The following is an 18,364-nucleotide window of genomic DNA, read 5'->3' on the forward strand; positions in this document are numbered from 1 at the left end:
GGGGGCTTGTTTGCCAAGCAGATGCTTCAGGAAGGTGGAAGTGAATCTATGGCCATTGGGCAAGCCTGTGTAAAGGGTGGCCCCCACCGGGCCCTGAGGAGAAGAAACCTTCATTTTAAGGATGATTCTCAGATTTTGTAATCTAATGGAGTATGCCATGCAGTTTTGCAGAAATGCTGGGGACTTGTGATGCATGTTTCCCTCCTAAATTCTCCTTATGGTAATGCAAATATTTATCCTTTGTATGTCCCTCCTTCGTATATCGGAAAAAGATAATGTATTTTCTAAGGTCCACAGGTCTACAGCCAGAGGGGAATTTTGCCCCAAGACTAACAGTATTCCTAAAACTGATTTTGATGATTTTTGTACTTGGCATTGCTACTGAAATGATTTAAGGCTTCTGAAATACTGTGATGTCATGAATATATTTTGCATAAGGAAAGACATGTCTTTTTGGGATTCAGTGTGTGGAGTGTGGCAGTTTGAAATCATTTTATGAATCTCCAAAAAAGAAATACTATGCTTTTAAACTAATCTATTCCTGTGAGTGTGATACCTTTTGATTGTATTCAATTCCATTGAGGGCTTTGATTAGACTACATGATAAGATCACTTTTGGGCTGTTGATTGTCAGTGGGGCATGATTCATGTTGAGTCTATGCCCTCTTGCTGAGTCTGACAAAAATGAAGACATGCATACACACACAGACACAGACACAGGAAATGGAAGCTGCCATGTTTGATCCTGCCATCTAAGAGAGAGGACTAGAGGATCACTTAAGCAATGCATCAAGAGGCTGGGCCCATAGAGCCACTCAAGAGACAAACCCTGTTATACACCTGGTAACTTACAACTAGATTCAGAAAGAAAGTGGAACTGCTGAGACTGATATAGGAGATCTGGAAAGAGACAGTCCTTATGCCTGGTTGCCCTCAGCTGAGCTCAAACTTTGGCAGAGCTCAGTGGCCATCTTGCTTCAACACAACTTACTTGGGTGAGTAGGCATTTCTGATGGTGCCTTAGTTTAGACTTTTCATGGCCTTGGAACTGTAGGCTTTTACCCCAAATAAAATCCTCTGTACAAAAGCCAACCCATTTCTGGTACTTTGCAATGGCAGCCCTTTGGCAAACTAAGGAATATGTTATACCAGGGAATAGTCATTGTTCTCATTAAAAAAAAAAAAAAATTTCCCCCATCCCCACGGATGGTTTTCTCATCTGCTCACTGATTGCTCACCTTCTCCAGGAGGCATTGAGGACTGAACCTGGGACCTCATGAGAAGCGAGTGCCCAATGGCCTGAGCCACATCTACTCTCCATGGGCTGTGGCATCTGTTGGCTTGTGGCATGTGCCTGTTGAGGTGTCTGCTCACTGCAGTGGATGCAGTGTCTACTCCTCTTCTTTAGGAGGTACCAGAACCTCCCATGTGGGAGGTTGGCACCCATCTGATTGAGCCACATCTGCCTCTCTGTTCTAATTTTTTAATGTTTCATACTTTTTAATCCTGCAAGACAGCATTGATTTTTAAAGAGTTCATTTAGATTTACCCAGATATTTAACTTACTTTGCTCCTTCCTATTCTTACATTACCAGAACTTCTACCTATAATTACTCTGCATGCCTAAAGTATTTCCTTTTTAATTTCCTTTGTTGAATATTAGCTGAGAACCTACTCTCTTTAGTCTGAAGATGTTTTAATTTACATTCTTTAGAACTATTTTCTCTAGGTGTAATCATAGGATAAAAGTTATTTTCTTTGAGCACTTTGAGGATATTCTAAGGACATCTGGCTTCCACTTTTGTTGATGAGAAGTCAATCTAATTGCCATTCCTTTGAAGAGAATCTTTTTTCCCCCTTTTATTAGTTTTAAAGTATTCTTGTTTTTATTATTAGGTAATTTTACTATGCTATGTCTAAATGTGCATTTCCATTTATTTATTCTGCTTTCATTGGAATTAGAAAATTTTAAGGCATATATTTTTAATCTGTCTGATTCATTTGCTTTTTCTGCTTCTTCTGGAGCTACAATTAAATAAGTAATAGTTATACTCTTAGTTTGCCATAGAGCTGCCAATGAAAACACCAGAAATGAATTGGTTTGTATAATGGGGACTTTATTAAGGAAAAAGCTTATAATCCTGAGGTTGTGAAAATGTCCAACTCAAGGCACCATCAGAGATGCTTTCTTGTCAGTTATCCTGGCATCCTGTCATGTGGTAAGACAAGATGGCCACCAAAACTCTGCATAGATCCCTGCCTTCCCCTCAAGTCTCACAAACTCCCAGAGCTCAGTTGTGGGTCATCAGGCATTGGCTTGCTTCTTTCCAGGCCTCCTTCCTCACTCTTGGCTTTTTTTGTTTTCTCCCTGTGCCCAGCAGTGGGCAATCAGGCATAAGGTTCTCCTCCTCAGCCTTGAACTACTCTATAAGCCCAATCTCTTTGGAGCTTCATGTTTCAGCTTCAGCTAGTAGTGATCCTCAAGTCCTCTCTCACACAGCTGGGTCAAAAATGGCAGCACTCCCTTTCTCTCTGTTCTTAGTTTATATAAGACACAGCAAGATGACAGAAGTCCAACCTGAGTCACTTTTCTCTGATGTAAGCCCAATCAAAAGTGATCTAATCAAGATCCCTTACCTGAGTCTAATGCAGTCAAAGGTTCTCTTAAGTGAATTTAACCAAAAGCCCCGATACACCAAAGGCTTTCATGCACAGGAACAGGTTAAGAACATAATTTCCAGAGATTCACAAGGCAAATCAGGATATCCTCTATTCACTGTCTCTTAATCTTGCTCCTGTTATTTTCCTCTCAGCTGCATTCTGCATAATTTCTTTGATATCTTTCAATTTACTAACTCTTCATTTGGTTCTAATCTGCTGTTACAAGTGTCTTATTGACTGTAGTGAGTTACAATTAGTTGCATTAAATTTCACACTTTCAATGTACAGCGCAATGATTTTCACAAGTTAACCGGACTATACAGCATGTTGTTGAGTCTTCCTTTTGTTTAGCCAGTCCATTAACATTTAATGTAATTATTGATATGATTAAGTGTACCATTCCCAGTTGCCTATTTTTTGTTCTTTTGCTCATTTATATTATCTTCTTTTGCATTTATCTAATATTTTTTAGGATTCCTTTTTTTCCTCTAGAGGACTAACCTTAAGTCTTGTTTTTATTAGTTATCCTAGGGCTAAAATTTTGCATTCTTACCAGAACCTACATAGTGTCAGATTCTAACAGGTGAAACATCCTAATTTTCTCTTCCCACTTCCCTCTTCAAAAATTTAATAACCTTAGTTTAGCTCGATTTAATTACTCCTTGCTCACTTGTAATGGTTTTCCAATCTTCTGCTTCCATAAACGTTATAAACCCTGCTTTACAATGTTAATATTTTGCTTTATCTTTTAAATAATAAGAAAACATTATATTTGTCCACTTATTTACCATTTCCCATGCTCTTCTTGCCTTCCTGTAGATCAAACTAATTTTCATTGGATTTGGAAGTTTTGGGCCATTATTTCTTCAAATATTTTTCTGCCCCCTTAGCTCTTTTTGCTCCTTTGGGACTTCCATTACATGTACGGGGATATGCTTGATGGTGTCTCAGTTAAATTCATGTTTTGATGTACATATTTGTGAGTTTTGACAAATGCATGTACTATATAAGTACCCTCACCATGCCCCAAATTTCCCTGTGCCTATTTGTAGTTAGGTTGCCTACCCACCCCTGGCCCCCAATCATCTGCTCTGTCACTAGCTTTTCTTTATACATAAACTCATGAAAACTGAATCATATAGTATGTCATTGAGTCTGGCTTCTTTTATATAGCATGGTTGTTTGAGATAAATGCATTTGTGATAAATTCATGCTACATGCATCCATCATCAATACTGTATACAAATTCACTACATCAGTTGAAGGACGTTAGTGTTGTTTCTATTTCGGGGTATGATGAATATAGGAACTATAAACATTCATGTACAAGTTTTCGTGTGAATATAGTTTTTGTTACCCTTGGGTAAGAAATAGCATCTCTGAACAAGGAAAATTTTATTTTTCATCTCCAATTTGTGTGACCTTTTTTATTCTTACCTATTTGCCCCGGCTATGACCATGAGTAAGATGTTGAATAGGGACTGTTACAGACCTTAGGGGAAAAGCATTTAGCCCTCCCCTGTTAAATATTAGCATAGTTCTAAGTTTTGTAGACACTCAGAAGTTCTCTTCTATTTAGTTTGCTGAGAGTATTTAAAATAGATGTTTACTTCTGTCAGATGTTTTCTTAGTTAAGATGACCATGTGCTTTTTCTTGCTTAGTATGTTGCTATGATGACTTATATTAATTTTCAAAGGTTGAGCCAGTCCACAGTTCTTGAGATTAAACCCCACTTGGCCATGATTTATAAACTTTTTAATATTTAATATTTGATTCAACTTGCTAACATTCTGTCAATGATTTTTACATCTATACTCATGAGAAAGTGGTCTGTAGTTTTCTTGTACCTTGTTTTGTTATAGTATCAGGGCAATACAAGCCTCATAAAGTGAGTTTGGGAGTATTCTATTTTCCTGAAGGGTTTGTGTAGAATTGGTGCTTTCTTAAATGGTTATCAAAATCTTGTTACTGATTTCTAATTTAATTCAGCTCTTATCAGAGAATATACTTTATATGATTTATATAAAGTTTTGAATTGGTTAAAGTTTACTGTCCTGATGATTTAGTTTGGTTCTTGGAAGGAAGGTGGGAGCTGGGGACAGATATCTTTTTTTATCCAAAAAGCGGATAGTCATACAATACAAAAACAGCATATAGTAGTAAATGTGCATCAGGGGGACAATTAAGGAAGTGTCTGAAAATGTTTCTTAGGAGGAAATAGTGAAAAAATAGAAACAGAATTAGAGGTATTCCACTATTTTTATTTTCACTTAAATTGTGATATATTTGCCATACAGAAAAGTGTAAAAAACATAAGGCTACAAGTACTGAAGACCCACATTTAACAGATATTAAGATTTTGCCACAAACTCTTCAATCTTTTTTTTTAAAGAAAGGCATAGCTGCCCACCCACCCTCGATCCCTCTCCTCTATGATTCTCTTCCACAGCAGATTGTTTCCTGTAGTTGGTTTGAGTATTCAATGTTTGGTGTGTTTTGGTTGTATACTGCAAATTCCCAACTAGGCATTATGTGATGCTGTTCCTCTACTACAGTTTGCTTCCAGATAGTGTGAACACAGGATACACCCTAGCTTAAGTTCTTGGGGTAGGAACTCTTATGATTCCTTGGAATCATCAGTTATACCTCTTATGGCCCTAACACATGCAGTTACCTTCCAACTTCACTGATCAATCCTCCTGAGGTCACTATTTGTTTTTTAATTAGTAAAGGTAAGTAAATATAAGAAAGGGTCTTATTGACTTACAGTGGAGAAACTTCCCTATTACTCACAAAAGGAAGTGTTCTCTTATCTAAGAGTGAAGATCAAATAATTACAGTAGTTAAGTACTCAACACAGTACCTTTTGAGTTTTAAGTGTCTAGTAAGTAATGATTCACTTCTTTTGAAAAGCCTAAAGATATCTATTGACTTTGATTTTGGAGTCTTATAGTAGTGTATAAGCAAATTACTTTCCAAATCATCTAAAGCAAAATGAATGCTACTGCCTTTTGATTTTCCTGATATTATGCTGATTTTGTTCATGTTACTAATAAAAGGAGGCAAGACCATGACTATGGGTGAGGTAAGGTAGGAGCACTTGCCCATCACCCTGAGTCTGAGTGCTTCTTTAAATTTGTACCCTCACTGCCTCAATCATCTTACCTAGTCCCAGCCCTGGTAGGAGGCATAAATGGAAAATAACCACACATTGGTAGGAGTTTTATATATTGTAATAAAACATCTTTTTTTGCTGCATAGTGCCTAGTTTGCTATCTCAAGATAACAATATTATGTTTTGCTTTTGAGAATGAGTACCTCACCCACTCTCATTCCATGTGTTTGAATGAAACTTTGCTCCTTACTCAGAGTTGGAACATGTGGCTCACACCTGGCCAGTTAGGAGTGCCAAATCCCTTCAGGTGCAGTGGCTGGTCTGAAAGTTGAGGAAGTCTAAAAGGCATCAACATGGAGATGAAGAAATCATAATATAACTTGAGCCTGCACCCAAAGCCTTTTATAACAGCTATTCTACAAATGAATTTTTCAGCTACTTTAATCAATAATTCTTCTTCCCCCCTTTTCAAAAAATAACAAGCAGTATTTAGCAAGAATTTCTGTCACAAGCAACTGAAAGAGTGATGAGAAATGCATACATCTTATTTCTCAAAACTCCTGAGACAGGTGTTATTATTCCCATTTTACATATAAAGAAATATACTTAGAGAAGCCAACTAACTACTTTACAGTATGTAGTTTATGTTGTATAGTAAGTGGCAACAAATAATCCAGTTTGGTTAGAGAATAGAGTAAAAAGGGATAAAGAAAACAATTCTAAAAAACATGTACTTTGCTTAATACCAGTTCCACTACGGGGAATACTGATCAGAGTCTAGTGGCTTTTTGAGTTCAATGATAATTTTAAAAGTGTTCTGTATCTGATATAGAGTGGATCATCTGGATGACCACATTATATTCAATGCTCACATAACAACTTGAACAGCTAAGAGTTTTAACCTTTTTTTTTTATTTCTAAGGTACCAGGGCAGGGGACTGAGCCCGGACCTCACATGTGGGGAGCCGGCACTCAACTACTGAGCCACATCAACTCCCCTGAGATGGTTTTCTTGTTAAAGTTGTAGTTTGCTTGTTGATCAGATTCTTGTGGCTTTTTGAGTTCAATGATAATTTTGAAAGTGTTCTGTATCTGACAGTGTGTGGATTATCTGGATGACCACCTTATAAGGTTTCAATACTCACATTAACAGCTTAACAGCTAAGAGTTATAACCTTTTTGTTTTTATTTAAGGTACCAGGGCAGGGGATTGAGCCTGGACCTCACATGTGGGAAGCCAGTGCTCAACTATTGAGCCATATCAACTCCCCTGACGTGGTTTTTTTTGGTTAATATTGTTGTCTGTTTGCTTGTTGTTTGTCTTTCTGTTCTCTAGGAGGCAAGAGAGATCAAACCCAGGACTTCCCAGGTGGGAAGCAGGCACCCAATCACTTCAGCCACATCCGTTCCCTGAAGAGTTTTAACTTTTAATGTAAAATTTCTCAAACTGGGATCCATAAATCCTCTAGGGTCTGCAGAGATTTACAGATCTTCAAGTATAAGACAGTGCTTTAGGCAAAAATGAGAAAGGAGAAACTAAAGATACAGCAAAAATATTGCTTCTGAAACCAATATAGGGCCACTTTGGTATTTAAAAATTCTGTGAAATCTTGTTTCACAAAGCAGTAGCAGATTATGTCCACAATTATTCCATGGAGAGAATTTATATTTAATTCAGTTTAATATTCACTGAGTCTCTAGTTCATCTTCAAGACAGTATAAGATATAAAGATGAATATGACATAGTTCCTCTAGTAAAAGTACTATCTAGTTTGAAAGGTGATATGTATGTAACAACTACACAAAGATACAAAGTCAAATATGTGAGATACAAGCTACAAAATGCTATAGCAAAAAGAGATATATATTAATGTAATTAGGAAATTTGGGAGGGACAGGCCAGAGAACGTTCATAACCAAATATCAAAGCAGAATAGAAGTCTCAGCAGAGCTGCAAGAGAAGTACATTCTAGGTAGAAGAATTGGCCTCAGAAAAACAGAGAAAGGAGGATGGTAAACAGTGTGAGGGCTGAAGAATTATGAATAATCCAGTAGAGTTAGAGTAAAAAAGGGGCATATAAAGCTAAAATTGAGGCTATAGTATATTAACATTCTTAAAAATCATAAAAAGGAATTAAGAAATGTTAATGTTGTGATGTTTCTCTGGAGATCTGACTAGTAAAGCTGTTTGCATTTTATAAATTAAAAAAAAAAACATTGACTAGAAAACAATTGTTTCATGTGGAAGCGTACTATTCAAAAGAAAGTAGTAGATTAGCAAAGATTTCAGATTTAGGTATATTTATATTCTAATTCTGTTTCTGCAAGTAGGAAGCTGAAATTTACCTTCCTCAGTAGGGAAGGATTACAACTAAGATTGTTTAATCAAATGTAATCTGGACAGAGAAATTCTAAACTAAAAACTTAAAGATTTCTTTAGTAATAGATAAAAATACTGTTAAACATGGAAGAACAATTTTTTTAAATAGGCTTTCAGGCTGGAAAATAGACAATATATTTCACAAAATAGCCTACCACATGGAAATAGTATATAGCAGGAAAGCATTAAGACCTAAGAATGAATGATAATATAAACAATAGTAATACCCAGGCATTATTCTAAGTGGTTTTTACATGCACATTCACCTTAATACAACCTCACGAAACAGACATGAGGTTGGGATGGTTAATGGTTAGCCAAAAGGAGGTTAAATCCTAGATACCTAAGTTCTTAAACTTGCCAAATATACCCATTCTCCAAGAGTGGTAAAGAAGCAACAGAAGTAAAAGAATCATGAGGACTAGAACAAGGGAATCTCAGTGATGAAGTGGTTGGATGACTGAAGTTCTGTCTAAGATCTAAGAATTTTTATGTAATCCTGGGGATTGGGATGGGTTCAGAACTACTACATAAAGAGCTAATCTTTATTTAGAATTTATATATCAGACATAGTTGTCAGTAATTAATATTTATCAAATCATCTTCACAACAACCCAAAAGTAGATACTATTATTAATATTATACCCACAGAAACAGAGACACAAAGACTATAGAACTTGCCCAAGGCCATAAAGCATTTAAGTCATATACACAACACTTAAATCTAGAACCTATGCATGTAAACCCACAATACTGTTTCTTAGCAAATGAAAATGAATTTCTTGTCACCATGACAGGTTGGGGAACCTCAGTTTTATTTATGTTGATTAAAAATATATATATATATAATATATATATATAATAAATATATATATGTATTTTAATTTTTACAGACTTACACTTTCTAAGGAACAATTTTTACTTATATCTTGTTCACTACTCCTGTCATAATTATAGATAATTTCAAAATCCACTTAGATGATCCTTTCAATACCTTTGCTTTTCAATTTTTTGAATCCATCCCTTTCCATGACCCTCTACTCTACTATGTTCATATCCTAGACTTTACTAGTCACTAAGTACTGGACTCCCTATAATATTAGCAATTTTAGTCACCCCACTCTCTTTTTCAACCTCCCAAATTTCTGGTTCCTATCTCTAATATAAATAAGCACAACATATCTTCAATCCTACTGCAATTTACAATTGATTATACTATTTTTCCACTGTCCTTAACCTCCACATTTTCTCACTTTGCTCCTTACCCAAGTTCCTTCTTCATAATCATTCATTCCTTTGCATACATCTTCAGCACGTTTGCCACTCTCCCCCTTTGTTATGTTCATCTGGGAACCTTCCAACCTGGGTTAAATCCAACTCTGCATTTACTTATTGATAGCATCCATACTGAGCAAAAACTATGTAGACTAGTCTCATTTTTAGTTGACAACCACAATCTTCAACTGAGCACTTAGGCACTGCCTGGCAATCCTTTTAAGAGTCTGTTCACTCTTCCACTTTCCTAGATGTCCATTTTACACCTTCTTTTCTTGACAAAACCCTCCAATACTTACTCTTTTCTTCATGACTTCGTTTCCTAGTTCGCTGAAAATATATAAGAAAACTTTTACATGTACCTATTATTTCTACCAAACTATAACCTCAAGAGCTATATAATCTGCCCTTCTTCTATTTTACTGTGAGCTATATGCATGTAAAACAGATTTATGGCTCCAGTAATTTCTCTCTCCTACTGGATCAGTCCCTTTAGCATACAAAGTTGCTATATCTTCATTCTTAAAAAAAAAACAAACAAAAAAAGTCCTCTTGATACTACAATGCCTTCCACTTACAAGCCAAATCTCCATTTCCCCTTTAAAGCCAGACTCCTTAAAAGAATTGTCTTCAATTCTCACTTAATTCAATTCCTTTCTACCATTTTCTTGAGTATTTCACTTCACTTCCCTGGTTCTATCAATCAAACCAGGTTGTTAAGGTTTAAATGTCAAATATTGCTAAACCTAATGTTCAACCCTTAGAAATCATCTTACTTGGATCATCAAGATTTGATAACCATTCCTGCTTGAGATACTTTTTCTTCTTGGCTTCCACCTACTCCTCTTCAGTCTTCTTTAATAGTTCCTTACTGACTTCACACCTAAACATTAGCATGTTCCAAGATTTACTTCTCCATACTTCTAATTTCTATTTTTAATGTTCTTACTCTCTTCACATTGTGAAGCAATGAGTAAAAGGGAAGGTGTGATTCTGAACAGCTTTCCACAAGGAGACTTGAGCCTTTGAGGAGTAACTCTAAGATAAAGCTGTTAGCACATATTCATAGGACAATATCAGTAAGAACAAGTAAAAAAATATTGAAATTTTCCTACTTATAAATAAGAATAATTTTTTTACGGGAAACATTTTCAGGAGTGATAATTTGATCTGGTGATACAAATATGGTATATTAACATAGGGCAAAGATACAAATTCCCTAAACTTTGAGAAACCTCTCAGGTACCAAAAAAAAAGAAAAAAAAAAAGAAGGAAAAAAACCAAAACCTCAAATGCAAACTAAACTACTCAAGTAACTATAACTCAGATTTAAGATTATGTTAAAAAAAAATGTGTGAGTACATGGTACTCAAGATTCAAAAATAGCAATATTTGTAATGATAATAGAAAATTAATATCTGCAATCATAAAATTACCTTTAAAATGTATATAATTATCAAGTTATACTTTCCTAGATCCTGTTATACTTTCTTGGATGCATAAAAAAACATATATAAAAAAAATTAAAAACACTATCTCATTGGGAAGAAAATAATTTATTATCTATGAGGAAGATGATTAAAACACATGTAATATATCTCCAATAAACTATTTTAAATGCATATAGATTTAATTTTTAAATACACTTTAAAAGTTGTTACGCACTGTTCCATAGTCCAGGTGGCCATTTCTTCTCCTCAAACTTGGAAAATGCTTGAACGATACGGAATTCAAAAGGAACCTAAAACATGATAAAAGCAATCAATAATAATCATGATTATAAAAGTTCATTTTTTCAAAATAACTAAAGGCTAAAATTTATACTTAGAAAATTAGTGAATCAAGTCAGTATAACAAAATTTTAAAATATTTAAGTAAATAGCTTATAAACTATAATTTACAACAATAAAAAATAAAACATTTAATGTCCCTATAGAAAAAACAATTGCAATTTCAGTAACTATTGCTTTCATGAACTCTTAGGGTGATAATGATCATTAACAGAATTTTTGATTATTTTTTACAGTACTAATAATACCAGAATTTGCAAGAAAGCAATGCAGATCACTCCAACCCTCTATTTTCCTATCCTAAAAGGTTGGATGGCTAGGCTGGTATTAGGTGCCTATTTTACTTTGAAGTAGTAGTATACAAATTGGTCTGTTGTCAGAATTACTAGGGGAATCTTTTCAAATTAAATTCTTGGACTCCATTTCCAGATTCTGATTTATAAGTTCTATGGTAGTCTCCAGGAATCTTTATGTGTAAAAATCCTTCTCAGTGCTTTTCAAACCTCAGTTATCCATTATAATCACTTTGAGGGGTTTTAAAAATTCTGATGTCTCATCTGCACTCCAGATGGATTAAATCAAAACTCTGGGAATCAGTATATTTTTTTAAAGGTTTTTTTTTAAATAATTGTTTTTTAATAAAAATTCCCCAGATCATTCCAATGCACAGCAAAGACTGAGGACCACTGTTCTAGGTGATTCTGGTTATCAACCAGTTTGGAAACCACTGTTCTTACATATGCACTAGCATTGTTTCTTTTCACTTAATATGCTACCTTGAGTTAATAATGTCTTCTCCTTTTTGTTGTTGCTTCTTTTTTAAAACATTTTTTTGCTTCATTTTGTTTAGAAAAAGAATGAAAAGAGGGATGAAACTTCCATTTGCTATCTATATCTCAAAAGGGAATTCAACAGACTTCAAATGTGAGCTGTGCTACTCTTATTTGTAATATACATAGAAATCCATTTAATTTTCAAAATATGTAATTTTTAAGAGAAAAGTAATTATTTCCCCAATCAAATTTTACATGTTATATAGAACACCTAAACCAGAGAAGTCATAAAACAAAAAGCATAAGTTATTGAGTTAGATTTAAGAATTGCACAAGTAGAGGAAGCAAAACTACATTCAGTGGTACAGCAAATGTATACAGAGTAAGTAAGTTGACCTGATTCACTAACTTTCCCTGGCAAAGTTACATAATTTAAAGGACAGCTAAAAAATTCAACAACAAATCTAAAAAATGCCTAAGAGGTTTCCTCAATCTACACAGATACTTTTAGAAATTCATTCATTTGAACAAATTGTAAAAAATTATTGCTCAATCTGGATCAATGAATAGGCGAGCAACGAGACATTTCTAGGGAAAAACAAAAAACAAAAAAACAAAACACTGCCCCAAAAAGGATACAACAAGAAAGGATACACTTTTGCATGACAGTATTACAGCAGTATTTACGCAGGAATGCTTCTGAAGAAGAACAGCAGAATGTAGTTTAATTTTCTTATTTTTCAGCATTATTTACAAATAAATGATTTTTTAAACTCACACACGGAAAACTGTTTTTCATTTTTCCTCTAAGGTACTTATAAGACTGCTGACTACATCATTATAGATACTTTATAACAAAATTCAAATATTTAAGACCTCTCACAGGGAGAAAAAACATTAAAGCAAAATTTTCTTATTTAATGATGTTTTTCAGTGAAATATGAGTAATTTTGAACCATTTACTTCTTGTTCTTCCAGTTTACAGAGGCACAAAAATTTAAAATAAAAAAATAAGATTATTTCCACTTAATGTCTTCAAATATCTTTAGAGCACAAGCTTTAGAACGCAAAATACTTAATTCTATTTTTTTAAAATCCTTAAACTACTTAAGAATGCAGTAACATTACTTGAAGCACAAACTATGCCTTTTCACATGCATTTGTGTGAAGTATGTTAACAATCAATTAAATTTATATACTCAAAACTTTAAAATTTTAAGTGTAGAAAATTTAGCTTTAAGTGCTTACTTCAGAAATCCTCAGTGTGGTCCTTGGACCAGTGACTCATTACCTGGAAACTCAGTAAGGCAAATTCTCTGGCCCTACCTAGGGTGACCAACTTGTCCTGGCTTCTGCAACACTCTGCCATTTTAACAATGAAAGTATGGTGTCCTGGGAAACAGCTCAGTGAAAGGCAAACAGGGATGGTTGGTCACACTAGGCCAGAAGCCTAGATCCAATGAATCAGAAATTCTGGGGGTGGAGGCCAGTGATCTGTATTATCAAGCCCACTAGGTGATTCTAATACTTGTTGAAGTTTAAGAACCACTGCATTACCCTAGGCAGAAAAGTTTAAGACAAATAAAGATACTGTTTCCTTACAAAACTAAATCTCCACATTTAATTTTTAAATACAAATGGGGCTTTATTCTCTAGTTATAATTTTGAAATTTAATGGTGAGTAACTACAAAAATTGATCAATCAATCCTTGAAAAATCTTAGGAGAAAAGTGAATTACTACACTAAAAGGCTTTTAAGCTTCCCTAATTTTAAGGAATTATTTCTTAATTTTAAGAAATAGGCTTGTCCTTTTATGTTATATCCATACTTACCTTTACTAATTTTTAACATTTTCTTTTTCCTTCTTTAGAATCTTGTTTTGGTCTAGCTGATCGAGCAAATTGCTAGAATTATTACATTAAGGTTTCCTTCACAAACATGAAAAGTAATCTTGTCTAAATAATAATCAAGAACTCACAAACGTAGGGTAGGAATAAAGTTTAATCCATCTCTTAAACTTGTCTTCCTACTCTCAGCTAGACAAAAATGTATTTTTAGTGCTTCCTACCTGTTCTTTATAACTATTCTAGACATTTGGGAGGTAAAAAAAATGAACTTTTACAGTCATTAATTTTTATACCTGGACGTTTGCTCCATCTATACCATTGGTTTCTAGTTTGCCAATTGCATTAACCAAAAAAGCAGATTTCTCAAATAAAAATGTGAATTACACTACAATAAAATACAAAACAACAGAATTACAATGAACTATATTTTTCTTTAATGACTCCAAATGCATTTCTGGATACTGTAGTCTCTTAGGCTTAGCATGAATATGCATTTTTGAGCTGTATAAGTGACAGGTTTAGACTTGGCTAAAATTTTACTAACCTCATGCTGCTGAAATTCCTTTTTTTTTCAATAAAAATCTCAGTAGCACTGTCATCCAACTCACCGCACATAATGTTTAACAGTAACTAAATGATCTCAAGCTAGAATGCCAGTTATTGGTATTTTAAATAATATGTAAGTTAGTTTCAGTTATAGCCTTCTAAAAGCAACATAGTCTTGAAACAGACTTAAAGGATACAACCACCATGGGTTTTCCAAAAAGAACATATCCATTAGCTTCCTTTAAGGCTTTTGCTGCTGCTTTTTCATTTGGAAGTCCAATGAAAGCTTGACCTTTCATGCGACCTTCTTTCATCAAGCGTATATCAAACCTAGAAAGTCAAGAAAAAGTGGTTTTGATTCAAAACGTCAAAAAATTTTGATGAAGTGATTGGGAATGTGTTGGATGATATAAACTTCTGCTATTTCATAGAGTAAAAATGACTATTCTGTTTGATTAGCACATATTAGGCAGGTCTTTTAAAATTATACTTATATATCTATTCTAAAACTGATTCTACAAGAAGGTAATGAATTTAATGATGTGCTTTATTCTCCCTTAAACTATTTTAAAGTGTGTTTGTGTTTTAAAATTACTACCACTGTAAAATTATATTACTACCACTGTAAAAGCCAATACTAGTCAATGACGCTATGATTATTTAGTCAAAACCATCATTTTACAGTTGACTGCCTACTCTAGACAAAGTGACTTCTAGGTCACAAAGATAATTACCTTCAAAATCAGAACTACAAACCAGATTTTTTTCATTTCCAATATAGTGTTCTATTATTCCATAGTATACTCAAAGCCTACTTAAGAAAACCAGATAGTAATTACAAGGAAAATAGTGGGTACGACTTACACAGTTTATGGGACCAATGAAAGCATGTAAAACATTTTTAAAACAAACTTTGCATTTTAAAAAAGTATCAAATAAAAAATGTAGTGAAATGTTTTAAAAAAAAATCATACTACTCCCATGGGAAATTATTATTAATTCATCATTTTAATGTTTAAAGTTTTCTGGGTATAGGCATTTTTCCCTCAAATTCTAACAAATACTGGAAATAGGGGAGCATGTGTAGCTCAGTGGTTAAGTACCTGCTTTCCATGTATGAGGTCCTAGGTTCAATCTGTAGTACCTTTCCCCACCTCAGACTCCAAAAAATACTGGTATAGAAAGAATGTATGTAGTTTGCTTGTCTTTTTCTTATGACCAATGAAGGCAGTAACAAAGAAAAAGGATCAGAACTTTTTACATGGTCATCAAAGGAAACTTTTGGTATCTTTTTAAGAAGGGTTTTCTGCCACTACACTGAGTATAAACAGAGAATTTTAAGTTATGGTACTACCTACACAAACCACATCTAAAAAGACACATAGGCGAGATTGGATTTTTAAAAATACTAATTTTCTTTGATCTTCAAGTAGAACTAACTAGTTATGAGTCACTTTTCTATTTTATCTCTACTCAAAAGACTGTCATCTTATCTTGTCTGTCTTGTAATTTGTATGACCAAGGGTCTTTCTTACTTTGGAGTTAATTAAATATGGAATACTAGAGAATGAAATTCTAACTCCAAACATTAGTCTTTTTATCACTTACAAATTACATTGCTCTCTTTTGCTCTCTTGGGAGCCTAGCTTAATGCAGCATTAAAACATAAGAAGTTGCGGCAAGAGCAAGAATTTACTAGTTTGCCTCATGGCTTTATATTTCTGGATGAGTCACAAAAACAGTGGTTTTCAAAGAACAGTATTTGGACTAGCATCATCTATGAGCTTGTTAGAAACACAAATTCATAGACCCTATCCCAACCTAGAAAACCAGAATCTCTGGGGGTGGGCCCAAGAAACTGTTTTACCAAACTTTCTAGCTGATTCTTATGCATGTTTGAGAACCACTGCTCTGGAGCTGAGATGGGGGAAATCACATGAGGCTTGTTTCTGTAAATTAAATTTTACTGGATCAAAGCCACGAATATTCATGATATATTGTTATGGATGCTTTCACGCTACAACAATCGAACTGAGTAGTTGCAAAGATACCATATGGCCACAATATAAAAATACTAACTTTTACTATCTAGCTATATGCAGAAAAAGTCTGCTGAACCCCTAACCTAGATTAAAGACTAAATAGATGAAACCAACTTCAACTTCATTTTCTCTAAAACAAAATGCTAGGGAAAGCAGAAGGTAGCAGACACAGACAAAACATAACTTAAGATTTTGACTACCACTTACATAATCCGTTGTGTTTCTGATGAAAAGTCAACATATCTTCCAAAAATAAATTTAAGGTCCTGGAGTATAACAAGAAAAAAATAAAATAAGGAAGTCTAGGAAAGAAAGAAATGTAAAATAAAAAATCAACATATACATTTCAGCTTACCTTTTCTTGTACATGTTTAGCCAAATTCTTTACATAAATTCTACAATTTGGTTCACCAGGTTCATAACTTCTGAAAACTGAAAGTGTTTCCATTTCTTAATTAAAAAACAAAACATAACAAAAAAGCAAAAAATTAAGATATTTCCATCAATTTTTAAAGATGTAAATTTTAACAGAATTAAAACATAGCTATTAAATAGACAAAATAATCACATTAAAACCGTAAAAACTAGTAGCAACAGTTAAGTCTCCTACCAAAAAGTCATTAAAAATCTGAACTGATTATGAAAAAAAACTCAACTTTTGTTTTAAAGTTTTCAGAAATGTAAAACTAAAATTTGTTTAATAAAGTCTTACTACTAAAAATCCTTTTACTTTATTAAAGAGACTAAATACATTATCATTAAGTATTTTACTTAGCGCAAACTTTTGAAATCAACAGCCACTTCCATATTCAAATATAAAAATAAAGTACTCAAAAAATAATCAGGACCCAGGACAACTAACAAGGAGGTGAGGATGGACAACTACCACACCAAGCACATTAGAGAGTCTACAAATGCAAGCAACAGAGTCGTGTGGGACTGAATCCCCTCTCAAGTAGAGGTGGAGTGGGCTTCAACATCCAGAATCCTCAGGACTGGGGAATAAAATATGGACTAGAATGAACTTACTGATATTCTACTATAGATTTATTGTGATTCTAGCAATGGAAGAAATTATATCATTGATGTGGAGAAAGTGGCCATTGGAGGTGCTGAAGGCAGAGAGGAGGACAAAGAGGTGTACTGGAATATATAACTTCAGACTTGTGAGATACATTAATTTGTTTAAAATGTTATATAACTTTTGGGAAGGAAAATTTGTTCCCATACAAATACAGACTGAAACACTATTGACAGGTACTTTCCTTCTATGGAGAATGGGTATTAAAACCCCAAAAGGTGATTAAAAACATTAACTGGAGAGAGATTATGTGGTGTGCACCTTCATATAACATGAAGTAAGGATTAGTTTTGTTTTGTTTTGGTAGACTCAAAGAAGTGTAAAATGACAAATGTTGGTTTATTTCATAAAGTTACCTTCTCTAGAAATTCTGCCTTTTTCCAATTCCCTCCTAGAAATACATTCTGATGGCATTTCATCAGCGTCTTCTTTAATCTCTTCTGTGATGTTTAAATTAGGTGTAGGGAAGATTTTTCCAAATCCTACATTTGATGCATCAACTTCAGTAGCAGGTAAATCTAAGAGTTCAACATTAACATTAGTCATTAAAATATCCCTCCCTTCATACAGTTATGTTTTTTTGCTTTTAAGATTACCTTTGGCCCTAAAATTCTTTGGTGTTTTTTCAATGCTCTAGAAGAGGACAGGCACACTTTTCTGAGAAGGACAAAATACTATAAATATTCTAGGATTTGCAGGCGATATGGTTTCTGTCATGTATACTCAACTCTGCCACTATAGCACAGAAGTAGCCATATACAATATCTAAACAGCCATTGGTTACTTAGCGGTGCCATTTAAAGGGTCTACAAAGTGGAAATAAAATTAATTCAGTTTGAGGTGCTAAGGGGC

The 18,364-nt window shown here is 34.0% G+C and overlaps 1 protein-coding gene across 4 annotated transcripts in view; it reads right to left on the reverse strand.

The window, feature by feature from the left end:
* Positions 1-10,969: 10,969 nt before the first annotated feature.
* Positions 10,970-18,364, reverse strand: part of RNPC3 (RNA binding region (RNP1, RRM) containing 3) — a 31,505-nt gene continuing 24,110 nt past the window's right edge. Inside the window, exons 10-17 of one of the 4 annotated variants that reach the window (XR_011649609.1) lie at positions 17,869-18,030; positions 16,787-16,881; positions 16,639-16,697; positions 14,587-14,719; positions 13,829-13,900; positions 12,650-12,694; positions 11,999-12,057; positions 10,970-11,173 (exon numbers count right to left, since the gene is read on the reverse strand). Coding sequence is in view for 2 of the 4 variants with exons in the window: in XM_071217214.1 (XP_071073315.1) it covers positions 13,841-13,900; positions 14,587-14,719; positions 16,639-16,697; positions 16,787-16,881; positions 17,869-18,030 (509 nt within the window). In the remaining 2 variants the exon portion in view is untranslated. Of the gene's footprint in view, positions 11,174-11,998; positions 12,058-12,634; positions 12,695-13,828; positions 13,901-14,586; positions 14,720-16,638; positions 16,698-16,786; positions 16,882-17,868; positions 18,031-18,364 lie in introns of those variants that run through there. The other 3 variants (XR_011649610.1, XM_071217214.1, XM_058303109.2) reach the window with 3 other exon arrangements.

Source organism: Dasypus novemcinctus, chromosome 9, assembly GCF_030445035.2.
Source record: "Dasypus novemcinctus isolate mDasNov1 chromosome 9, mDasNov1.1.hap2, whole genome shotgun sequence".
Classification (NCBI taxonomy): Eukaryota; Metazoa; Chordata; class Mammalia; order Cingulata; family Dasypodidae; genus Dasypus; species Dasypus novemcinctus.